Source organism: Mastacembelus armatus, chromosome 12 (assembly GCF_900324485.2).
Source record: "Mastacembelus armatus chromosome 12, fMasArm1.2, whole genome shotgun sequence".
Taxonomy (NCBI): domain Eukaryota; kingdom Metazoa; phylum Chordata; class Actinopteri; order Synbranchiformes; family Mastacembelidae; genus Mastacembelus; species Mastacembelus armatus.
The window spans coordinates 3,676,063-3,702,685 of NC_046644.1; the positions used below are offsets into that span (position 1 = coordinate 3,676,063).

Consider the following 26,623-nt stretch of genomic DNA (forward strand, 5'->3'; position numbering starts at 1 on the left):
TTGCAGATGACATTGTCATCTGTAGTGAGAGCAGGGAGCAGGTGGAGGAAAATCTAGAGAGGCGGAGGTTTGATCTGGAAAGGAGAGGAATGAAGGTTAGCCGCAGTAAAACAGAGTACATGTGTGTAAATGAGAGGGACTCAAGTAGAACGGTGAGGTTACAGGGAGTAGAGGTGAAGAAGGTGGAGGATTTTAAGTACCTATAGGGTCAACAGTCCAGAGCAACGGAGAGTGTGGAAAAGAAGTGAAGAGACGTGTGCAAGCAGGTTGGAACGGGTGGAGGAAAGTGTCAGGTGTGATGTGTGACAAAAGAGTGTCAGCAAGAATGAAAGATGTACAAGACGAAAGAAAGAAAGACAGTGACATCTGCTGGGCAATCTTGGTTACTGTTAAGGAATAGTCAGCAGATCCTCAAATTAGATCCTGCCTTCTGAGTCACGTGACCTCACAGCCGTGAAAGAAGGATCAAATGGGAACAACAAATATGGAGGTGTCTCCATTTACCCTAACACCGGAGAGATACTGGACGGAGGAGAAAGAGAGAGCGCTTATAGCGTTTTTCTCCAGTAAGTCAACTACCTTAAAACAGCAACTCTTCATTTCCCAATTCGCTATTAGTGTGAGCGATTCAGACCGATAAGAGCAATGGCGATTAGCAGCTGAAGCCAAGTTAGCTGTTATTCTGAAAATGGTCAGGAAAAGCTTTTTGCATTGTTTAAAATATATTGTATGAAGGGATGAAATAAGCTAGGTTTGTAGGGTTTCTAAATATAGGGGTAGTAAGTCGTAGTAACATGTTCAGCTCCGTCATCACCATCATCTTCAGCACCATGAAACGTGCTTTTGCTCTTTGACTCATCATCACAATCACTTTGGCTTTTAGTTTGTTTGAAAATCCACAAGAATTCAGTTTTATTTATCATTTCGTTGTTACTCTGTACCAATGACGTTGATTAAGTAGATTTCAGGATGACAGCAATATTCATTTTTCATTGTTACAGCACACTGAATGAGTTTAATATTCTCATTTGTTGACACACATTTAGGTGATACTTGTTCTGAATGAGTGTAATCCACAAGCTGCCTACTTAGTAATGATTAATGGCTTCTAATGGTTCTTCCACATAGGAAGATGTCAAACAAATACTGCAACACATGCAATAAGAGCATCATCAGTATAGTTCATCATGTACTAAATTAGAAACTGCATTTGAAAATTGTATTATTAGTCAGAATATGTAGTAGTTTAGTTTATTTGACTGGGCGTTTTTTTTTCAATTTTTTATTTAATTTAAAGACATTGGTCTGGTTTGTTTCAATTTCTCAGAGCACAGTTGTCTGTGGAACCACAAGTCAGAGAGTTACAAGAACCGACAGCTGCGATGGAAAACCCTTGAACACCTAAGAATCTTTCTGTCAGCTCATCCCCCACCTGTTCATTTCACTGGTAAGGCTGCGGGCAGATCCAGTAACATTCAAATAAAAAAAATCTAATCTTGAACTTCTACTGTTTTTCTTTGCAGTGGAAGACATTAAGAATAAGTTCAAGAACCTCCGTACCACCTTTCAGCGTCAGTACAAAATGGTAAAGGTAAGCAAGGTGGACAGGCCAGATGACGTGTTCGTGCCGCAGTGGAAGCACTACCAGCAACTGATGTTCCTTCAGGGCTGCTGGGATCAGAATGTTGGTGACGATGATCCACGGCTATCACCGCTAACAATTCCACAGGAGGAGAACCAGCCTGTCCTTATATCTCCAGGACAGATCAGCTCCTTCTCGACCGCCTCCTCCGCTTGTGTCCCCTCCAGCATGATGGTTAAATGTTACTGGACTGAAGACAGAGAGCGTGTCCTAATAGCTTTCTATGCCGGTAAGCAAAACAGTGGTTACAGCTTTAAAGACAAACCTGATTATAATTTGGACTCTCCGCATGACAGAGTTTCATAGCTAATAGGAATTGTTGTGTGTTGATGTGCACAGAGCACAGCTGTCTGTGGAACAAGAAGTCTGAAAACCACAACAACCGTCACCTCAGACTGAGACTGCTGGAAAGTCTGAGGGATCAGCTGTCTGACCACGCAGTGTCTTTCTCTGGTAAATATCACAGGTTCTATTAATTTCTATGCCCACATCCTTAACACACCCTCCATGCCATGGTTTAATTTTTAAATCCTGTTGGAGCTTGGAAGTTCAAGACACACATGGAGCTGGACAATATAGGAGTGATATTTAAAGTTGGACTAGCATTTTTATTACATGTTCCATATTCTATGAGCTATTAAATTTTGGTAAGCTCATGTATGGTGTGATCACTACTCATGTAAAAGTAGTGTTTTTTTATATTACATTATTATTAAATACAACATTTTGGATAGATACAGATGTACTCTCTGAGTACAAAAATACACCTCTATTAATTTTAAAATATACCACTAGTTGTATCTTGGTTGTTTAATATTTGTAATCTGTATGCAAACAGAAAGCAGCCATGTTTTTTTTCTTTTTGGTGGAGCTAGCTGGAAATATGAATAACAGCCGGACAGTGAATTTGTGCGCAGCTTCCTGTGAGCACTATCATACAAATACATAAAATAAAAACCTCTGCTCACAGACTGCACCCAGCAACCTGCATTATAGTCATGTGCAAGCCAGTCCAGTATTCATTACAGTTTTAGCTGCTCTATGTGTCAGTTTCGTCACTACATAATTACATAGTTTTTCTGCTGTTTAGTGTGAGGCAGGTAGTGTACAGTGGGTATATTTGAGGTTGTTTGCTAAAAAAGACTGCCTACTGTTGCTGGAAACAGGATAGATATCATCACTGAGATTGAACCAGATGTGAAATGATATAAAACCTGCTGTAACAAAACTAAACGTGTTAAGAGTCTAAAGATCACCTTAAGAGTTTTAGACAATGAAATCATTGTTTGTCACTGACACTTTCACATTACACAGTGATAATACGGTTATTTTGTTTAATGTAGGTTAGTTTATGGTAATGGTGAAACAATACACCACTAACTAGAATCTAACAGATAAAAGCATGCATGGGCTTGTGTAATGTGATTCCTTGGTGCTATTTTGCAGTTGAAGACATAAAGTGCAAGTTCAAAAACCTTCGGACAGTTTTTAACCGTGAATATAAAGCAGTCCAGGGCAGCAAGGCGTCCAACAAACTCTATGTGCCTAAATGGAAACACTACCAGCAGCTGCTCTTTCTCTGCGAGTCCTGTGACGAAGATGAAAGCTTGGATGACATACAGATACTGATGCCACAAGAAGACAAAAATGTGGAACATGGAAATCAAACACCTTCCTCTACCCTCAGCAACTTTTCCTCCAGCTCCGCCCAAGCCAGTACTGCCAAGTTCAATAAAACCTCTGGTTCCCCCAACTCCAGTCAGAACGACACCGAAGCCAACACCAGTGCTGCCCACCAGACCTTCCTCTCTGCATCTCCAGATAGTCTCAAACTAATAAGCCCTTCCTCACTGCTTGCTTCTCCATCTACTTCACCAGTGGACACCAAAACTTCTACAAACCCCTACTCTATGAATGTCTCTGTATCCTGCCAGTCAGAGAGCAGACAGAGCACAGACCCCTGCAGCCGCTGGACTGAGGCCAAAATTCGGCAGCTCATATCTTTTTACTCTGGTAGGTGGCATCATTGATGAGGTTGAAGTGATTAATGTAGCTGTTAGGTTTGGTTAAAAGTAGGACTGTGTGGGAAGAACTGGCCAGATTTTGTGACTTTTTCCTCAGCATAGGAAGAACTGTCAATTTTTACTGTGTGTAAGGATAATGAAAAATAAAATAAAAAATATAACAGTTTAATTGTAATAATGTAATTGCAGCTCTCATGTTCAGTTATATGAATCCAGCTATTGTGTTTAGCTTGTATGACAGGCAGTGGATTTACAGAATGGAGAAGGGGAACAGACAGACAGAGTTGTGGCTCCATGCTTTTCTTTTTAAAAACAAAACTGTGATCAAACCTTAGTCAACTGAGTCCAGCTGGTCAAAATCAACTATTAAAATACTTTCAACTCAACTGAGACCATATTGGGTAAAACATGTGTCTTCTTAGCTTTTACCTTTACTTTTTCCTAACATATCTTGAGCTGACTGACTTTGCCGTTAGCTTATACTCTTTCCAAATTGTTAAAACTCATGTTGACCATACCTTAATGTAAAGCTAACGTACAAGGTGTTTGATCAGTTGTTGTTTAAGCCAACCTAAATCCTGAAGAGGCCTGTCAGTAGCATATGCTCAATTTCATCCATGTAGTTGCTGCTGTTTCATACAAAAAAAAAATATCATCAATATATCACAATATTGTTGCATGTCATGTTGTGACAATTTTGGAATAGGTTCCTAAAGTTAATGGTGTTATGTAAAGCCACTGGAAGTCACATCAGAGGAATATTTCAGGAAGAGGATTTAATTGCATATATGTGTTTTTATTTTTGTGTTAATCTGAGGATTGGTGTCTTTTTTCTAGAGCACAGCTGTCTGTGGAACCACAAGTCAGAGAGCTACAGGAACCGCCTGTTGAGACAGAGCCTGCTGGAGACGCTGAGGAGCCTCTTGTCTGGCAATGAGCCAATCCCATTTACAGGTAACATTGATGGTGTTAGGGTTGTTGTGTTGTTATGGCAGGAAACATTGATAGCAGAAGAAATGTCCCTTGAACTAGCTGAGGCAGCACCAGAGTAAACAAAAAAAACAGGCACCCTCTGAACACCTCATTAATCAGTTGGATGATACAAGCTCAAATTAACCTGTGATTTCAACTAAATATTCATTCACAGTATTTGCTCATAGTGGTTTTATCTAGCTGTTTTATCATGGTGTGGATGGAAAGAGGAATGGAGTAGGAGTTATCCTGAAGGAGGATTTTGATAGGAATGTTCTGGAGGTGAAGAGAGTGTCAGATAGGGTGATGAGTCTGAAGCTGGAAGTTGAAGGTGTGATGTTGAATGTTTTCAGTGATTATGCCCCACAGGTAGGATGTGAGTTAGAAGAGAAGGGGAAACTCTGGAGGGAGATGGATGAAGTGATTCAGGGTATCCGTAGTGGTGGCTTCAACGGACATGTTAGTGAGGGAAACAGAGGTGATGAGGAAGTGATGGGTAAGTTTAGTATGCAGGACAGGAATGCAGAAGGACAGATGGTGGTAGACTTCACAAAAAGGATGGAAATGGTTGTAGTGAACACATTTTTCCAGAAAAGGGAGGAGCATAGGGTGACATATAAGAGTGGAGGCAGGAGCACACAAGTTGATTACATCTTGTGCAGATGTTATAACCTGAAAGGTAGTATGACTCTGGTGGTGAGGAAGATGAAGAGGACAAGGGCAGAGCAGAGGACCAAGTGGTGGAAGTTGAAAAAGAAAGAGTGTTGTGTGGCTTTCAGGGAGGAGCTGAAACAGGCTCTGGGAGGTCAGGAGGTTCTTCCAGATGACTGGACAACTACAGCTAAAGTGATCAGGGAGACAGGTAGGAGGGTACTTGGTGTGTCATCTGGAAAGAGGAAAGCAGATAAGGAGACTTGGTGGTGGAATGAGGAAGTTCAGGAGTGTGTTAAGAGGAAAAGGTTAGCTAAGAAGAAGTGGGACACTGAGAGGACAGAAGAGAACAGTCAGGAGTACAGGGAGATGCAGCGTAAGGTGAAGGTAGAGGTGGCAAAGGCCAAACAAAGGGCATATGAGGATTTGTATGATAGGTTGGACACTAAGGAGGGAGAGGTGGATTTGTAGAGAGAGAGATGGGAAGGATGTGCAGCAGGTTAGGGTGATCAAGGACAGGGATGGAAATGTGTTGACAGGTGCCACAAGTGTGATGGAAAGATGGAAGGAATACTTTGAAGAGTTGATGAATGAGGACTGTGGAGCAGGAAGTAGCAAAGATCAGTAAGGATGAAGTGAGGAAGGCGTTGAAGAGGATGAAGAGTGGAAAGGCAGTTGGTCCTGACGACATACCTGTGGAAGTATGGAAGTGTTTAGGAGAGGTGGCAGTAGAGTTTTTGACTGGGCTACTTCACAAGATCTTGGAGAGTGAGAGGATGCCTGAGGAATGGAGGAGAAGTGTACTGGTGCCCATCTTTAAGAACAAGGGAGACGTGCAGAGTTGTGGAAACTACAGAGGATTAAAGCTGATGAGTCACACAATGAAGTTATGGGAAAGAGTATCGGAGGCTAGGCTGAGGTCAGAAGTGAGCATTTGTGAGCAGCAGTATGGTTTCATGCCAAGAATGAGAACCACAGATGCAATATTCGCTTTGAGAATGCTGATGGAGAAGTACAGAGAAGGCCAGAAGGAGCTGCATTGTGTCTTTGTAGACTTGGAAAAAGTATGACAGGGTGCTGAGAGAGGAGCTGTGTTTTTGTATGAGGAAGTCTGGAGTGGCAGAGAAGTATGTTTGAGTGGTGCAGGACATGTATGAGAGCTGTAAGACAGTGGTGAGGTGTGCTGTAAGGGTGACAGAGGAGTTCAAGGTGGAGGTGGGACTGCACCAAGGATTGGCTTTGAGCCCCTTCTTGTTTGCTGTGGTGATGGACAGGCTGACAGATGAGGTTAGACAGGAATCTCTGTGGACCATGATGTTTGCAGATACATGTGTGTAAATGAGAGGGACTCAAGTAGAACGGTGAGGTTACAGGGAGTAGAGGTGAAGAAGGTGGAGGATTTTAAGTACCTAGGGTCAACAGTCCAGAGCAACGGAGAGTGTGGAAAAGAAGTGAAGAGACGTGTGCAAGCAGGTTGGAACAGGTGGAGGAATGAAAGGAAAGGTGGACAAGACAGTGGTGAGACCAGCAATGTTGTCTGGTTTAGAGACAGTGGCACTGAGAAAAAGACAGGAGGCAGAGCTGGAGGTAGCAGAGCTGAAGATGTTGAGGTTCTCTCTGGGAGTGACGAGGATGGATAGGATCAGGAATGAGTACATCAGAGGGACAGCTCATGTTAGATGTTTTGGAGAAAAAGCCAGGGAAGCCAGATTGAGATGGTTTGGACATGTTCAGAGGAGGGACAGTGAATACATTGGTAAAAGGATGCTGAGGTTAGAGCTGCCAGGAAGGAGGCCTATAGAGGAAGATCAAAGAGGAGGTTCTTGGATGTAGTGAAGGAGGACATGAGGATAGTTGGTGTGGGTGAGGAGGATACAGAGGATAGGGTTAAATGGAAGCAGATGATTCTCTGTGTTGACCCCTGAAGGGAGCAGCTGAAAGGAAAAGAAGAAGCTCATAGTGGTTTTATCTGTTGAGATTCACAGCTTTTTGTTGTTTTTCATTCGTCAGTGGAAGACATAAAGACAAAGTTCAGGAACTTACGAACCATCTTCCAACGTGAGCACAAGGCGGTAAGCTCAAACAGAACGTGCGGCTCAGAGGACTTTTACCTCCCAAAGTGGAAACACTACCGAGAACTAATGTTCCTCTGCGACTCCTGTGATGAAGAAGACCAACCTGAAGCCCTCCCCTTTCACGCACCGCAGGAATCCAGCCTCTTCCACCTCAGCAGCCAAACCTCTCACTCCTCCCTGCACATCCCTGCTTACACCCCCACCAAACTGAAAATCTCAGAACAGATTCTCGAGGCCCCACCCTCACCTACTCCCCCAGACTCTCGGTACTCCTCCCCTTCTTCCTCCCCATCTCCTTCAACATCCTTGTCTCATACCAATAGCAGAGTGTCAGGACGTAAACGTGCAAACCACCAGGCACCACCCACCATGAGTGAGATGCTGGATTTCTTAACAAAGATGTGTCAAAGCCAAACAGTGTCACCACATGCTGGTTTCCTGAAGTACATTGAGGAGTGTCTGAATGAGACCCCACCAGACAAAGTAAGAAAATTGAAGAAAATGATAATTGAGACAATCCACAGCGTATTAGAGGAGGTTTAGTGTTTCACTAGAGCTTAGAGCTTAGGCTGGTCTATGATAACATCACTAACCAAATGTCATTTTGTTCACAGTTGTAAAATTCCCACACACCGTAAGTAGCTGATATAATTTTGTTTTAAGGATTAATTATTACTCCATAGTTTTCAAGAAATCACAAACCAACAATGATTCAAACAATGATTCAACAATTCAAACTTAGTGCTTTTTAACTTCCTTTTTAACTTCCTGTACCTGCATTTTTGTCCATTTGTTTATACAGTATACATGTTTTCAGTTTTCAGAAAGCGTGAAATGTTGCAGTGGTGGAAATGTTGGTCACATAAATGCAAGCACAATGAAAATTGTGACATACATGTGCAGAATAGTAACAGACAAAAAATTGGATCTGTGGACTAATGAGGAGACTGTAACCTTCTCAATTTAATGTAATTTATCTATCATACATTATTTTCCAGTGTTTGAGTCAATGTGGTGATGAATGTAAATGAACATTAATCCCCAATTTTATTTTCCCAATGTAGTGCAAAAGTCAGTAAGACTTTTGCACTACATTTGGATTGAAACCTGGCTTGTTGCTCTTGGCCTCAAACTTAGTCAGATGGAGCTACCAGGTACGTAAACTGGCACCTGTAAAGAATGTCACTGGATCAAAACTGAAAACTGGTTGGATGAAAGTAGCTTTGCAGTTAATTTTTACACCACCTCAGACACATTACGCCTGCTTCAGTTTTGCATTGTCAAACACAGATTAACTTCCAAACTTTGTGTTATAAATACAGTTTAGCCATGTTAACAGTATACTAATCTACCTTCTTGTATACTGACATATCACTAATACTAGCTTGGGTAACATCACCTATTAACCACAGTATTTTACAGAAAGGCAATGTTCCAATTTCAACAAGAAATCTAAATTACATGAATAGTTGAATGTGACTCCATACATTTGTTCAGAATGCTAATAATATTAGTTAGCAATGCTGTTTTACATCCTGGAATGTTAACTTGCCAAATGTAGCACCTTAATGTTAACAACATTTTTAAATACATTGGTTGCTAAGAGGCCTTTCTGATATAAAGGTGTTGACTGCTTTTGCAATGCCTGTAGAGGCCCCAGTAAGTAATTGTTGCATTGCTATGACACTTCTCTCACCACCAGTCTTTTGAGGATCTGGTACCTCCTCCACAGTCTCCTTAGTTCATCTAACTGGCCCATACTGTAGAAAGCACCTCTGGAACACCCCCTAGCCTGTGCTTGAGCACCATGTCATCAGTGGCATTTGGTGCACTTCCCTTCTATTGTCTTAGCTCCTGCAGCAATAATCATAAGAAGCCAGGGGAGCCAGAGTTTTTCTGGGAGAAATGTTTTTTTTGTTGTTTTGTTTGTTTTTTTTAGATGTTGCAGGGGTTATTCACAGAGAAGAGGCCAGGGTAAATTGATTGAACTTCGCCATCCCTTTTTGACCCTGGCTGGCTACTCTCAGAGGCAGCATTTGGAGGAGAGTTGTAGGCACAGAGACACCATATAAAGGAGGCAGGACCCCATCTATTGCTCTACATCTCTGTTTCTTCTTTACAATTAGCTTTACCCTTTGCAACATCAATCCTACAGATTATTTTGCTGCTTTTACTTCCGCCTCTGTTTTTTTCAAACATTATCCTACAGCATCCTAAACTGTAGAGTGTCCTGTCAATGGGAACGACCTTTGTGTTACATAGTGCCAAAGTGGAACATCCTCAGCCAAAATTTGTGGGTCAGAAATTGTCTAATTTCCTCCCTCTGTTCTTGTTTTTAGACTCACTGGGACTGGTGCTTAAACCCTCAGTGGGCTTATACTGTACACACTGATCTTCCCAGCTCATGGTATGGTTGGATCTTATTACACATGCTCTATATTGGGATGACTGTTCATGACACATTCATTCTGGGCAGTGTACCGTGTTGTATGCATACATGTTAATGCACACCACTAAAAGAGTTACCACAAAGGAAGTTTCTATATTTTATTTTAGTCATTATTTTATTATAATACATATCTTAAGCAATTTTCCTTTTCTCAACTTATCTCTCAGTGAACCCTTTCAGTTTCTTCAAACTAAGCAAAACAAACAATGTTACTCTGTAATATTTCAGTGAGGTTTTCAATTGTAGTGCCAAATCTTGCCAGTGGTGTTTTCATATCTTATTTTTTTCTTAATTTTGTGGGTTCTTTTTTAATTCTAACTAGCGTCTGTCACTACGCATAGAGTTACACAGACTTAATTGGCTCAGTACTGTGGAAGAATTATGGAATCTATCATCTGTCCAACCCTGTCCCACAGGTTTTATATATTCTATAATATAGGCTTCATTTATTCAGTGCTTCAAAGCTCTCTAGCAGAGATGGTTCAGTTTCAGTGTGTTTGATTTAGTCATTTATTCATTATACATCTATACCCCCGCGTATTCCTAATTCACAGGGATCAGCTGGAGCCTATCCCAGCTCTCTTTGGGTGAAAGCCAGGGGTCCACCCTGGACAGGTCACCAGTCCATCACAGGGCCACATAGAGACAAACAACCTCACACACTCACACTCACTCCTATGGGCAATTTAGAGTCACCAATCAACCTGACATACATGTTTTTGGACTGTTGGAGGAAACCAGAGTACCTGGAGAAAACCCACACAAACTCCAGACAGAAAGGTCCCTTTTGCAGTAGAAAATTACCCTTTAACATTTGGGCCTAACAAAGGCTAAGAAAACTGAAGGAAGAGTAGTGAACCATTTTAGTTAATACATAATGGCGTGGAGAAGACTTGCTGTGGTGTGCAGTATAACTGAACAGTCCTAAACTTTTTACGCTTCTGTTAAAGCGTAATTTGAGTGCTTACAGAATATGGCTTTTTAAACTTGAAGTCTTTAACTGTAAAAAGTCACTTTTGTCACTTTTGTTTTTGGCACGCTAAAATTCAGAAAGGACAGTCGAACAGACTTTCTTGATTTGTTCTACTTTTAGCATTCAGGAGGGAACATCTATATTATCACCAAAACTGTTGCAACTGCCTGCACTAGGAACTGTCATAGTGTAAAAATGTCATGACATTTAAATGTGCTTTATTATTTAATCTGGCTATGATGTTATTGTCTATTGTCTTTTAAATATTGTATTAGAAATCTGAAAATGTTATATTTAATTGTTGTTTTATTATCAGCTTGTAACAATTTCTCTCACTTTCAGCTGCTAAAACATTTGAAGTTTTATGGACATGAAAGTGGTCTTTAAAAGGTCTATGCATATAAAGAGTTTTAAATCTGTTCATATTCAGAATTGAATATTTAGGTTTTGGTTAAACCAAAATTTTTGAGTCAATAGCCCTAGCTATGGTTGTTTTTTGAATTGCACTTTTTTATAAGACTAATTTGTATTCACTCACTGTTGCTTACACATAGTGCCTTATCAGAATGAGACAGTGATGGTATAGGTGCAGAAAGATGTCTTCTTATATTTAGACTTTGTATGATTAAATGAATTGTGCATGTATAAGCTTAAGGACCTGCAGAAATTTACGTTTTCTTTCTGTAAAGCCTAAATCAAGTTTTCGAAGTAGTAAATCTTAAGTAAAGTTAATAACTCCCCCTAGTGTGCGCATTTTCTTTACTGCAGTATTTTTTGATTGTACTTTTCTGCTCTACCTCTAGGTGGTAGACTCTGATCACTGTACTCTGCTGTGCTCTTCCTCAGCGCTAACCCTCAAAGGAAAACACTTTACACAGCTGTACAGTATTTCTGTTTCCTTTAATGAAACAAAAGCTCAACTCAGAAACCACCTACTTGCGTGTCCCTGATCTTTTGTTAGTACAATACAATCTTAGACTAAACAGTCTTTTAAGTTTCTTTAACAAATTTACCCATCCATCAGCCTGCGCTCCAGGCAAAACTGTACCTGACTTTCTGTGACATTTGTTAAAATGCCTTATATCATTCAAACCCTTTCATTCCAGCAACTTTCAAATGTCCTGTCTCTAGTGCCCAAAGCTTTTACTTGTACTTCCTAATACAGGTAAATGTCAGGTCAACCAGTTTAATCTCTTTCCAGTGTGAATAGAAGCAGTGTCACACCTACTGCTGCAGAGCTCATCAAATAATATCAAATAATCAATATCAATTATAAATATCAAATCACAGTCCCATGTCCCTCTTCAAATTACAACTGTGAAATTAAACTTGTTTTCCACAATGAAACAAATATTCCATCATAGAGGAGAAGATACTTTCTGTACTTTCAAGGCTTAAAACCTTCCTTTTTAACAAAGCTTATAGTTAGGGTTGGTTCAGGTAGCTCCCCTACCCTGCTGTACTGTACTGGTCCCACTTAATACTGTTGAGAAAGACAGGTTCAGGTTCAGGGTTCAAATATTTTTCTACAATATTCACTCATCATGACAGTAAAATAGACCATTGTATTTCAATCTACTACAGTATGTCCTCACTCAAACAAAAAATGTGAACACCCAGTCATGCATGGAAAAAAAAACATGCCATCATAGGCCATGAATTTGGGATAATTTTAAAAAATACCGAGATACAAATTTTTGTCATACTGCCCAGCACTTCTTATGATCCTTAAAATACAATGAATTACTCCTAAACCTGGCTTTTTCTCCAAAACATCTATCATGAGCTGTCCCTCTGATGTACTTAGCCAGATTGAGATGGTTTGGACATGTTCAGAGGAGGGACAGTGAATACATTGGTAAAAGGATGCTGAGGTTAGAGCTGCCAGGAAGGAGGCCTAGAGGAAGACCAAAGAGGAGGTTCTTGGATGTAGTGAAGGAGGACATGAGGATAGTTGGTGTGGGTGAGGAGGATACAGAGGATAGGGTTAAATGGAGGCGGATGATTCACTGTGCTGACCCCTGAAGGGAGCAGCCGAAAGGAAAAGAAGAAGAAGACTCCTAAATTTACACCTAAGGGCAGATAGATTGTTGCTGCCCATCCAAAACAGTCACTCCCCTACCATCCTGGAACATTTCTGGTGCAGTAAATCCTCTTTGTAGCACTTTTTGCATGTGCTTGTCATGTGTTGGATTTTTAGGTTTATGCTTTTATACTGTAGTAATGTAATGTAGTTGTTTTGCATATATTGTGCTTTTGCATTGTCGTTTGGAGTTGTTTTGTGCCTCTTGTCCAATTTCTCTCCTTGTCATTTTGTGTGTAGATTTTTTTACCTCTGTGGTTATTATGTTTCACTTTATATCACTATGTGTCATGAGGCGGCAGCGCTGCCCCGCTCCTTTTCCCTTGTGTGTCTCCTCCCCTCTCCTTCCGTGTCTGTGTATTATAAGTCTATTGTCTGCAGGTGTGCCAGGCGAGGAGGTGCTCAATCACCAGATTCTCTACCGCCATAAAAGCCCCAGACCTTCACCAGTCAAGTTGCCAGTTTGTCAGTCTACCTCCTTGGTAGTAGCCTACACACAGCCCAGCACAATTAAAGAAGAACTGCAGGGCAATAACATAGCTCATGGTCTTGGAAATGTTCAGCAGTTATTTAATGTCTACATTGAAATGTATGGCCATTACACAAAGGCAAAATATACAAAAACAATGTATCAAATAATATAATATACACACACACACACATATTTAAGGATACAGGTCAATTTAATCTGTTTAGGGAATACTGCTATATATTGCTATATAAATTGTGCTTTTTCACTGCAATTCTGTGGGAGAATTTTTTCCACACATACATGAAATGGTAATATTAATTACTTTTAATTATTTTTATTTAACAAATAAATAATTTTTAAAGTTTCCCTGGTGGGCAGGGGATGGGGCGGCACCCTAGAGCCCTCTATTTGGTCCACCTCTTTCTTTTTGTAGGGAGTTTCTCTATTCTCTCTCTTTCTTACATTTTTTTAATCTTTCCTTGCTCACCTCTCTCTCCTCTCCTGCGCCCCCTGTCTCCCTGTCTCTCTCACCCTCCCTCACTCTCCCTCACTCCACCTCTCTGTCTATTCTCTTCGCTCACTGAGTCGCAGTAAATCCTATTGTGATGCTAAACTGATTTATCGGAGACTGGGAGAGAGTGGGAGAGAGAGGAGGTTAGGATTTCTGTGTGAGCAGACCAGGCCTTCGTTCGTCGTGGATGTTAGGATTAGGGTTTATCACTTTCTCCTCTCAGTAAACTTTTAAAGCTTGTGCCCGGAGTCCAGTGGGCAGTTTCTGGGTGTTGGAGAGTGTCAGAAGGGAGGACCACTCGCTCTCTGCGCTTCAGGAATGCACTCTGCAGGAAACGCAGTTCGTTGCTCGGACACATCCTGCTTTACTTTTTCTTAACTAGGATCTGTAAGTAAATGAAGAAAAGTAGCTCATGAAAGTGAGAGCGTTTTCTTCAGTTCCCTTTCTTACTCCGCCGGGCCGCAGCCGGGCTGAAGACACAGGGGCCCGAAGTGAGCGCTCCCTGTATCGGGCATGGAGAGCGGCAGGGCGGGGCTGCAGCAGGCAGCGGGCGGAGGAAGGGGAAGCGGCTGGGTGCTGCTGGAGGCCCGGCTGCAGGGAGGAGCGCCGTGGGGTTTCACGCTGCAAGGCGGCCTGGAGCACGGAGAGCCCCTAATCATCTCCAAGGTAGGCTATGTCTCAGCATCGTATTATTTGTGTTAACCATGACATGCGTTAATGTTTCAACTGTCACATCTGACCTACTGCAGACTTACATTACAGACTACAGTACAGCTACAGTATCAGTCCAGAAGTGTGATACTTCGGTACAGTGTCATCGTGTTACCTAATATCAAATAACCTCCTTCTTGATTAACTAGACTCGTGCTTGTAAAAATGCCGTCATGTAAAAGTGCTCAATTGAGCGACAATAAGCTGTTTGTTAAACTATTTACATTCAACTAGTTACTATAAGTATTGTCAAGAAAAGGTGCTTTTTAATTTTTTTTATTCATTATTCAGAAACATGTTTCTGTCAATATTTTGTTCTACGTCATGTCTATAGATTAGTATTACTAGTATATTCATTTTGTGATTTTTACCACAAAAATATATTTTATCAATCCAAGCTGAGTATAGACATCTGCATCATCAGAAAAAATACTGAAGATGTAACTTGCCCCTGCTAATGGGTGAAAAACTGCTTAAGTGTGTGTAATGAACAATATTCATCCAACCTCACTGGAGAGCAGACAGGTCATCTTAGTGTCAGGCATCACTATAACAAGCACAGGCGGAAACAGATTAATGCAGGCAGTTTAAATTTGTAGGCGTCTAACGAAAATGAACATTAATTAACTGAAACTAAATACATTTGCAATTTAGAATGAAAATTAATTGATTGTGGGGAGATGTGAAATGACAGTGAGCTGACAGACTGATTTTTCATGCTGTTTTAGTTTGCCAAGATACTATAGATATGGAAAATGAACAGTAATGATTTTTTTTATCTTTGATCTTTGTTCTTAAAGCTGTTGTGGATATTTTTGCCTGTTACTTTGATACTGAGTGTTTGTTTTTGTTTTTCCTGGAATTTGCTAGAATATGCCTTTAAATCACAATTTTGATGTTGTGTCATACTGTGGACTAAGCACTTTGCTTGTATTAGAGAATGCTGAGACAGAAGGATGAAATTGTATTTAAAAAAACGTGATGAGGGGTCAGTAGTAGATATTGCTTCATTTGAGGAATCACTGCACTTCTCTGAAGAAAGGCCATCCTTCCATCCATCCATATCTATACCCACTCAATCCTTAACCAGGGTCACAGGGATCTGCTGGAGCCTATCCCAGCTCTCTTTGGGTGAAAGGCAGGGGTACACCCTGGACAGGTCCCCAGTCCATCACAGGGCCACATAGAGACAAACAACCTCACACACTCACACTCACTCCTATGGGCAATTTAGAGTCACCAATCAACCTGACATACATGTTTTTGGACTGTGGGAGGAAACCAGAGTACCTGGAGAAAACCCACACAAGCACAGGGAGAACGTGCAAACTCCACACAGAGAAGCCCCTGATGGGTTTCAAACCAGGAACCTTCTTGCTGTGAGGCAACAGTGCTAACCACTAAGTCCCTGTGCAGCCCTCTGAAGAAAGTCAGTAACCAAATAGTTTTTTTCTGGAGTAGCCCCCCACTGTTGTCAGGGATTTTCCCAAATCACAGTCTTTATTGATTAGATGATATATGTTGTTTTAGTCACGGAATGAATGGGTTGAGCCTCTTTGTTTGGATATCTGCAGGATAATGAATTTCAAAATTACTGAGAACCACTCACACACACACAGTAAGTGTGTGATTCTGTGGGCCTTATTTGGGTATATTTATTCCTGAAAGAGGAAAATAGTCCAAGCATGTGCACTGTTCAGTGGAGCTGTGAAATGGTTTACATTTGAACTGTTTTCCTTTCACAGCTGTGAGAGATTTAATTTCTTTCACATCAGCATAGGTTACAGCTCACATTTATGACAACACAACACTTTTGTGTTATTATTAGGACTAAAACAAATGTAGAGACATTTGAAAATGCATATTTTGGCTATGTCCACACAAAGCCAGAGCTCTCCCTATCCGATCGTTTTTTTTTTTTTTTTTTTCTTTTGTTTGTTTTGCCTTGTTCTAAAAAAAATTCTGTAAACATGGAGTAGTCTCAAGAAATATCTGTGTACGACGTTGTTGTTGTTGCTGTTACGTGATGTAGCGGTATCTGACTCTGGGTGAGATGTGGGCTGATGACATCGTTTCAGAAAATATATGGATTCGCTGTCCACACTAAAATGCAAGGGTGGCGTTTTCAGATTTATCCACTCTGGGACCCGGTTTCAAAAAATATCGGTTTCTCTCACATTGAGATTTTGGCCCCAATTTGGTATTTTGGCCCCGATTTGCAATTTTGATTCCTGCAATCCTAGGCTAAAATCTGTAGTCTTTGACATGAGCCAATTAATGGCGATCAGTTTTTTCTCTGATGAAAGTTCTGGCAGTGTAAGAAGATTTCAGACACTTTCCTGCAGTATATCTTCTCATACGATCAAACAATAACCAGTAGGCGCAGCAAACCTGATGACACAACTAGCGCACTGTTTTTGCCGTGTGAGTGAGTGAATGAACCTGTTCACACATATTTTAATGAAGTCACCTCTAAAAATAACAAACCATTGATATGGGGACACCTTTAATATCATTATTTGTAAAAGCAAAATATGAATGAAAAAACTGTAATGAATATACTTTAAGTACTTTACTTAAAGTATATTCATTACAGTTTTTTCAACCAGAAACAAAATTATCTGAAGTTTGCTTTGTAGATTTGGAAGTCCATAATGTCTTCTTTTCCCTTTCCAGCTACAGTTTTTTTTTTTTTGTTTTTTTTTTTTGGGGCTACCTACCATTTGAGAATGCAGATGTAAAGGTGTCACAGATTAATGACGTCAAACTCCCGACTGGTCTTCTTGTGCGTGTCATCAGATCATCTTCGTACAGTGTGACAAGCAATAGTCGCGAAGGACAATTACAAATCTTGCTTGAGTGGCCTGGGTCATACAGGGGTTGGACAATGAAACTGAAACGCCTGGTTTTAGACCGCAATAATTCATTAGTATGGCCATGGATATTGACCCTGTGGAGCTCCCGACGAACAGTTTTGGTCGAAACAGGAGAGTTGAGGTGCACATTTAATTCTGCAGTGAGTTGGGCAGCTGTGGTTTTATGTTTTTTGGATAAAATCTGGGTTAGCACCCGGACATTCCTTTCAGACAGCTTCCTCTTGCGTCCACAGTTACTCCTGTTGGATGTGGTTCGTCCTTCTTGGTGGTATGCTGACATTAACCTGGATACCGTGGCTCTTGATACATCACAGAGACTTGATGTCTTGGTCACAGATGCGCCAGCGAGACGCGCACCAACAATTTGTCCGCTTTTGAACTCTGATATGTCACCCATAATGTTGTGTGCATTGCAATATTTTAAGCAAAACTGTGCTGTTACTCTGCTAATTAAACCTCCACACTCTGCTCTTACTGGTGGAATGTGCAATCAATGAAGATTGGCCACCAGGCTGGTCAAATTTAGCCATGAAACGTCCAACACTAAATTGGCCAGTGTTTCAGTTTCATTGTCCAACCCCTGTATGTAACCCTCAGCTCTCTGCATAGGCTTAAGAAACATCAACATCATCAGGTTCATGGCTTTTATTCTGCTGTACAATCTGGTAATAAGCCAAACAGCACAGTTGGTGGTAGCTTCATGAATACTACAACGGCTCCTGCCCTGTACAGTAATAAAATGCATTAAAACTGCAGCAGGCACTTTCAAAATAAAAGCTGGGGAAATCCCTGACAGAATATTGGCACAACAACCATTAAAACAAAGTGAATTTTGAACTGCACCATAACAAAACTACCCTGTTACATTCTCCTCCCATGAATTCGGCAACATTACCATATTTTTCTGGGCTATAATTTGCACCGGAGTATACTTAATTAGCAAGTCTGTGACTACCTGTGCTTTCTTCTGCTTGCTGCATTTCCCTGTTGAAATACAAAGCAATGTGAAAAGTCTTTGTTGAATTAACACAGGTCACACAGGGAGGTAGCAGATGTAATGTCAGTCTTGAACAAGGTATTCTGTTGAAGCTTTCCCTCACACATATGAAAAAATTGTTGGTACCCTTTAAACGCATTTACGACTTACTTTACGACTTTTTACGACTTTACTCGATTACTGTTGTCTTTCGTGCCTCCTCCACGCATTTTTCCCCCATGTCAATCAGCAACCAAGACTGGTCAGCACTGTTTCTGTTGCTATTTTGTATGAACAAATTATGATTTCTCGTGGGTTTTGACGGCTCAAATTTAGCAGGATGTATGTAGACTACACAACCCAGAAGAGTTACCACGGTTACCATGGTGATGGCGCCAGGATGACAAGGCTTCATTTTCATCAAACGACTTTCCCAGTTAGTTGGTGGCTAATATTAGCCTGCTACGTGATTAGCTTAAACGTTTTTCTGGATCAGACACTTGTTGTGATTTTTGTGGTTAATCACCTTGTTAGAGAACACCATGTTATGCAATAAGTACTGAAACATTGAACAGTTGGACATGTGCATTCAAATGTTTAGAGAAGGTCAAATTAAGTTCAGCTGTAACGGTTATAGTGCATTTTAGGTGCATTCTGAAATTCTGAAAAAGTCAAATATCCCTAACTTTTTGTGAGTAGTGTATGTGCAAAAGGGTTGCATGGTGGCTTAGTAGTTAGCACTGTTGCCTCACAGCAAGAAGGGCCTGGGTTCACAACCCGTCAGGGACCTTTCTGTGTGGAGTTTGCATCCTCTCCCTTTGCTTGCATGGGTTTACTCCAGGTACTCTGGTTTCCTCCCACAGTCCAAAAAACATACATGTCAGGTTGATTGGTGACTCCAAATTGCCTGTGTGTGGGGGGGGGGGTCTCATCCACCAGACAGATTTTGTAAACAAAGTCCTTCCCCTCACCACAGTTGAATCTGTGCTTAGAAAAGATGTCAGAGTATTTCAGGGCAAGCTTACACATGTCTCTTTTACACTGGGCAGACATGTCACAAGACTCAAGGTCCAAGTCACTCAAGCCATGCTCTTTTAGGGCTTTAGCTAAGTCAGACTGGTCAGGGAATGGTTTAGATATGACATGCTGGCTGTATGACTGTATGGCTGTATGACATGCAGGCTGTATGACTTTAAACTCTGACTGCCTATAGGTTGGGTTTCCTCCACAGCCAAACACAGGGACATGTCTGCCAACTTAGCAACTTCACTGAGCAAGCCATAGAACCAGTGTCCAACATGGACAAACAACCACTGACAACTACTGGTGTGTAAAACAAACTCTCACTGCCTGTTTGATGCTGTGTATCATCCAAAATGACCGTCTTGTCACTGGGAAGTCTCTCACATGCCGACTCATACACTGACTAGAGATCTTCATTGACAAAGTTCTCATTTAGACCCCCACTGTCCCTCTCAAAATGTAGGTCAGCTAGTTTCCTTGAAGCAGGGCTGCTTTATAGGTTGAGGCACAGAAGGTACATTGGGACACTGTCGCCCTGTGTGACCTGGCCCTGGAATCCATCACTGCAGATGTCACAACCTGTCACAACCTGTCATGTTGTTCCAGTCCCAAAGAGGGACCATTAGGGGCAGAGGTTTCATGGAGTCTGACTTATAGTCTGACTTTAGAATCATGTTGAGCTGTGAGAAATCTGCTGTGGCTCCACGTGTTCATCCACTGTTGCTGTTATGGCTGGTGGCATTCTCTTTCTCTGATAAGAGTCTGGCTGTGACAGAATCACCAATGTGTTTTTCCAATTCTGTGATTAAAACACCTAAGTGTTTGGCCCTCCTGTTGTCTTCAGGTCAACTTGACCCATTTTCAAAATTAATATGTGATAACTGGTTTTCTTCCATATACTTAACCCTCTGGGGTCTGAGGGGGTTTTGGGGGCCTGAACAAATTTTGACATGTCCTGACATTTGTTGTTTTTTCAGTGTCTTTTAAACATATTAATGTCTAAAATCTAATAACACTGTAATCAGCACAAAATTGGCTACAGTAATATGTGAGCAGCAAGTTTATACATGATTGTGTTTTTGAGAAAAAAGTGTTTATACATGGTTAGTGCAAAACTACAATTTTTTTACTCACTGAAATAAGACCATAAAACACAAACAGAACATTGGTTCACAAGACTTTGGAGACCTGCATGTTGTAGGCTAAAGTGTTTACTTCACAGTGTTGTGAAAGTCATCTTGTTCACACATTCACAGCAAACAATACACTGATTTAAATTGTCTAAGACAGTTTTTGTCCAAAAAGGCCATATGCAAGAGGGTGTGTCTCAGGATGAATAGTCATGTGATTTACCTGAGAAGACAAAAGACGCACTGAACGACCAGACAAAGACGCGCATAATGAGCCTTTCAGTCAATGTAGATGGGAGGGGGTTAGTGCAGCACAATACAAAACAATGAGGAGCCAAACGTTCCTCATTTCAGTTAAAATCAGTGTTTTTACTCTGAGGACAAGCTAAAGTATTTGGCTCTGTGTGGAATACAAGAAGCGCTTCTTCACGTCCGTGACGCGCCATCATCCAAACGCGCAGAAAAAGTGAGTAAATTCTATGATGAAGTTTGACGTTTTATGTCATTTCTCGGGGGTGTGCACATACTTACCTGGTTCACCTGAGATTATTTACATGTGAACAGTACAAGGCGGGACCGCATTACCTGTAATGAGGTGAGACAGGAAAAAAACGGACTTCTCCTTACGTTCATACGGATTAAATCAAAAGTGATGATTTGTTTTTGACTTGAATTGTTTCACTCAAAAGAAAACATTTCAAGCTTTCTAGCCATATAATTCTTATTTTTATGAGCCAAGTATTCGCTGAGATTCTGGTTGTTTTATTTACGCGTCTGTGAAGAGAAATGACAGAGACAGAAAAGTCTGAGAGCGCACCCTGTCGGCTTTCTTTATTTAAAAAAAGCACAACGTTTTGTTGTTATTATGATGGTATACCACTAAAACTAGACCCTTTACAGATTTGAATGATATACTTCTTTTATCTGTACGATCAGAATTGACGGAGTAATTTAAGTTTGTTTCGGCCTTATCAGAAAAAGATGCGTCAAAACGCGCCGGCGCGTGCGTCGACCCCAGAGGGTTAAAAGAAAACATTTCAAGCTTTCTAGCCATATAATTCTTATTTTTATGAGGCAAGTATTCGCTGAGGTTCTGGTTGTTTTATTTACGTGTCTGTGAAGAGAAATGACACAGACAGAAAAGGCCGAGAGCGCACCCTATCGGCTTTCTTTATTTAAAAAAAGCACAACGTTTTGTTGTTATTATGATGGTATACAACTAAAAGTAGACCCTTTACAGATTTGAATCATATATTTCTTTTATCTGTACGATCAGAATTGACGGAGTAATTTAAGTTTGTTTCAGCGTTATCAGGAAAAGATGCGTCAAAACGCCCCGGCATGTGCGTCGACCCCAGAGGGTTAAATATATTTGTAAGTATATTTAGTTATATTTTTCAAAAGTATCTTAATGGTTTGTCTTTTTTAGTTTAAACTGTGTAATTCCTTTCAAAGTATAATACTATGCCTACATTTAACTGTACAGATATTTCAGTATACTTATGAGCGTCCCCAAATTTGGGGACTTAAAGGAGTCGCTACAAAACACAGTGTGAAATGATGGACTAATCCCAAAATAATATAGCAATGTTATACATCACATTAAACAGCAGAATTTGGGCTACAAGAATATAGAAATCTTTTTTACATGCCCCAAACAAAACCTAAATGAATTACTTAAATATTAAATATCAAAACTCTGAAAGAACACGGTACAACAAAGCATCAAAGAGATAGAAGCCAAAACACAATAGCAGAAATCACTTTGCCCAATCTTTGTGGTTTTGCCATTTAAAGTGTATTTTACCACTAAATCCTGTTAGACCTGTGTTATTGGCCTTGGGCTCAAAGGGCAAAGTACACAATTTCCGTGTTCCTGGGTGTGGTAAAGTGTACTCTTGTAAGTGGTCTTATTCCTGTGTGCAAAGTTTCATTTTAGTCGATTCTCAATAACAAGGCAAGGCAAGGCAAATTTATTTGTATGGCACCATTCATACACTACGCAATTCAAAGTGCTTTACAAGGCATATAATTACATTAAAAGTATGGAAAAGAGCATTTAAAAATAAAGACATTTAACATAAAATAAATTTAAATCAAATAAAGTAAATTAAAATAAGATGTAAAAGCACATTAAGAAAACAAGGATGAACAATTATTTGAAGACACCGAGTGTGGATGAGATCTGCCCTGAGTACCTTAAATCTCTGGATGTTGTTAGGCTGTCTTTGCTGACACGATTCTGAAACATCACGTGGCGTTCAGGGACAGTACCTCTGGACTGGCAGACCAGGGTGGTGGTCCCTCTTTTCAAGAAGGAGGACTGGAGGGTGTGTTCCAACCACAGGGGGATCACACTCCTCAGCCTTCCGGGGAAAGTCTGTGCCAGGGTACTGGAGAGGAGAATTTGGGGCGGAGGGTTTCATGGAGTCTGACTCTGATAGTGATAGTAGAACTTTGGATTCTACACAGTAATACTGTGTAGCTCTGAATGTATCAAAAGTACATGTAGGCTACTTCAGAAGTTACACAGTCGTGCCAGTTACTCCTCATTCCCCAAGTGAAAATATATATATATATTTTTGTATATTTTCTAAAAGTATATTGAGTATACTTTTTAAATGTTAAATTGCATTATACTTGAAGTTGTGTTAAAATAAAACCACTTAAGTTGCACTATAAAGTAGAAGATAGTCCATGCTACCATTTGTTGAACAAATTTGCCTCAGAGTTCAAAGTCCTAAACAAAAGATTGTTAGCACACTCCTGGTGTCCGCTGCTAAAAAAGATAACAGATATCAATGGAGCAGCTCATGCTAATCACACTGCCTGACTTTGTGATGTTTGTGCCGAGATATTTGGACAACCAACTGAGTATTTGATTGAGCTTATCTCAAGAAGAACAAGCCAAAAAGACATGGAGTGTGGCCTTAAAGTGAACAAACACACACACACACACACACACACACACACACACACACACACACACACACACACACACAGTGACAGAAAGACACAGACATCCTGTATATTCTAATATTACTTCACACACACTGATAAGGCAACAGAGTCATGCTAATATCCATTTTGTGTGTGCATGACCTTGTTTTTCTATATGCTCACATTATAGGGGCTCAATTAAAGTTACTGTCACTGTAAAATCCCCCAAAGTGACAAAAATTCATAGACATGCATAGAATATTAGTTTTTAGTGCTAAGTGTTTCCTACCTTCCAGAACAATAGAAATCCTGATTAAAGCTGTCATATGAAGTGTAACTCACCAAGTTTTATCATCGCAGAGATAGGATCATGATGTGTTTATCTTAGTGTGCAATGCCAGGAAGAGTCTTATTTTCTGACAGCATAATGAGCTGCTGCTGCAGAAATTTTATACACACAATGTTATGGCACAAAATCAATAACATCTGCAGTAAGTCGGCCTTCAATGTTTGTGCTTATGTGTCTGTGCAGGTAGAGGAGGGCGGTAAAGCGGACAGTTTGGAGCAACCTCTGCTGGAGGGTGATGAGATTATCATTATTAATGACGTGGAGCTGACTGGATACCGACAGGAAGCCATTGCTCTGGTCAAAGGCTCATACAAGACACTGCAGCTCACTGTTCGCAGGTACAAACACTGTGTCTGTTTATGTGTGTGCACAGGCCTAAAAAAGCAACCCAAAACCTCTTCAAAACATGACCTTGGTGAATCTGACCAGTAGTGTAAAATATACTTTATTAGCTCAATAAGCTTAATAATTCAATACTGACTGACTGTTAGTTTCCCCACTTATTTGATTTCTTCTGGTTCTAGTTAACAGCCAAGTCTACCATGCTCAATCTAAAACTTTTTCTGGTGCAACTAGCTTGAAGTCAGGTAGCAGAACTTGAGAGACAGTGTGTGTGTCAGTTTGTGTGTTCAGACTGAATTTATACAGGTTCATTTGATAACACACTCAAAAATCAAAATAACTTCTGTCACATAAATATTTTTCAAGTTAAAGTTCAAGTGGAGTTTATTGTCATTTCAGCCGTATTCAAGTGCACAGTGAAACGAAACGTTTCTCCATTGACCACGGTGCTACATAAGACAACACAGAACAACACAGAACTACATAAATTTTGCATAAAGTGCACAAGTACAAATGTGCAGACAGCACAAGACAGTATAAAACAGTACAATGACTACTGGGACAGACAATGGGCTCAGCAAGTCCCGGTGCAGCACGATAAGTGAGAACCTAGTGACAATAGTGCAAAGAGTACAAGAGTACAATGCAACTAGCTGAAATAGTATAAACATTAGTGTAAACATAAGAGTAACAGCCTATGTACAATATAAAATAATGAGTATTAGTAGCAGATAAACGTGCAAAAACTTGCAAAAAAATTGCAGAAAGGATGGAGGATGCTCAGTTGTATGTGGGTACGTATGTATGTATGTGTGTATGTGTTCTTTCAGTCCAGTTTCTGAATATTGAGGAGTCTGATGGCATGGAGGAAGAAACTATTGCACAGTCAGGTCGTGAGGGCCCGAATGCTTCAGTACTGTTTACCAGATGGCAGGAGGGTAAACAGTGTGTGAGACGGGTGTGTGGGGTCATCCAAAATGCTGGTGGCTTTGCCGATGCAGCATGAGGTGTAAATTGTCCGTGATTGATGATCTCCACGGAGGAGCCGCCAATGTTCAGCGGAGAGTGCTCACTTTGTGCTCTTCTGAAGTCAACAACCATCTGTTTTGTTTTGTCCACGTTCAGAATCAGGTTGTTGGCTCTGCACCAGTCCATTAGCTTCTGCAGCTCCTCTCTGTATGCTGACTTATCATTCTTGCTGATAAGACCCACCATGGTCGTGTCATCTGAGAGCTTGATGATGTGATTTGAGCTGTGCATTGCTACACAGTTGTGAGGCTGCAGAGTGAACAGCAATGGACTGAGCACACAGCCCTGTGTTCAGCTTTCCAATCAGGTTCTGGGGAATGATAATGTTGAATGATGAACTGAAGTCTTTGAACAGCATTCGAACATATGTGTCTTTATTGTGCAGGTGGATGAGGGCCAGATGGAGGTTGGTGGTGATGGCGTCTGTTGAGCTGTTGGGGCGGTATGTAAATTGCAGGGGGTCCAGTTAAGCGGGCAGCAGGGTCTTGATGTGCCTCATGACGAGCCTCTCGTAGCACTTCATGATGATGGGTGTAAGTGCAACGGGACAGTAGTCATTGAGGCAGGAGACACTGGGACAATGGTGGTGTCGTTGAAGCACATCGGAACAACAGTGCTGCTCAGGGAGGTGTTGAAGATGTCCGTGAAAACATCTGCCAGCTGAGCACCCTGCCAGGAATGTTGTCTGGTCCAGCAGCCTTCTGCTGGTTGACTCTGTGCAGTCTTCCTCACATCAGCCGTGGTTAGACAGAGCACCTGATCATTGGGAGGAGGGGTGGTCTTTCTCACCTTCACATCATTCTGTGCCTCAAACCGAGCATATAAGTCGTTCAGCGCATCTGGGAGGGAGGCATCACTGTCACAGGCAGGTGATGCTGGTAGTTGGTGATGGCCTGGGTGCCCCCCCACGTGTCACGTGTCTCTGCTGACCTTGAAGTGACTGTGGATTCTCTGTGCTTGTGTGTGCTTTGTCTCTGATGGCCCAGCACAGTTTGGCCCTCGCTGTTCTTAGGGCCGCCTTGTCGTCTGCTGTGAAGGCAGAGTCTCGGGTCCTCAGTAGCGCACGCACCTCTGCAGTCATCCACAGCTTCTGGTTAGAGCGTGTGGTGATGGTCCTGGAGATGATGACGCCATCAATACACTTGCTGATATAGCTGGTCACTGATGGCATGTATTCCTCCAAGTCAGTAAAGTTGCCCTCAGTTGCTGCTTCCCTGAACATGTGCCAGTCAGTGTGTTCAAAACAGTCCTGAAGAGCAGAGATGGCTCCTGCTGGCCAGGTTTTTGCTTGTTTCAGAACCAGTTTGGAGCGTCTGACAAACGGTCTGTATGCTGGGATTAGCATGACAGAGATGTGGTCTGAGTAGCCGAGGTGATGCGCCCAGTACGCTCCAG

General features: G+C 41.2%; 2 protein-coding genes across 7 annotated transcripts in view; both read left to right on the plus strand.

Moving 5' to 3' along the window:
- The first annotated feature begins 439 nt into the window (after positions 1 to 439).
- LOC113124163 (uncharacterized) lies at positions 440 to 11,520 on the plus strand. Of its 4 annotated transcripts, none has more exons than XM_026296640.1 (9): positions 440 to 566; positions 1,328 to 1,447; positions 1,524 to 1,591; positions 1,667 to 1,871; positions 1,982 to 2,095; positions 3,089 to 3,655; positions 4,504 to 4,620; positions 7,300 to 7,847; positions 9,704 to 11,520. In XM_026296640.1, exons 1-9 carry the CDS (start codon positions 470 to 472, stop codon positions 9,866 to 9,868), a joined length of 2,001 nt encoding a protein of 666 aa, XP_026152425.1. In that variant the 5' UTR covers positions 440 to 469; the 3' UTR covers positions 9,869 to 11,520. The 4 variants fall into 4 exon arrangements, with proteins under 4 accessions (XP_026152425.1, XP_026152427.1, XP_026152424.1 ...); XM_026296642.1 differs by adding an exon at positions 7,979 to 7,998 and having other exon boundaries at positions 1,524 to 1,871; positions 9,704 to 9,753; XM_026296639.1 differs by having other exon boundaries at positions 1,524 to 1,871.
- Positions 11,521 to 13,926: 2,406 nt separating this feature from the next.
- Positions 13,927 to 26,623, plus strand: part of shroom3 (shroom family member 3) — a 66,806-nt gene continuing 54,109 nt past the window's right edge. For 2 of the 3 annotated variants that reach the window (XM_026297998.2, XM_026298000.2), the window contains exons 1-2: positions 13,928 to 14,518; positions 24,041 to 24,195. In XM_026297998.2, the coding sequence (XP_026153783.1) occupies positions 14,366 to 14,518; positions 24,041 to 24,195 (308 nt within the window). In that variant the 5' untranslated portion in view covers positions 13,928 to 14,365. Of the gene's footprint in view, positions 14,519 to 24,040; positions 24,196 to 26,623 lie in introns of all 3 variants that reach the window. The other variant, XM_026297999.2, reaches the window with a different exon arrangement.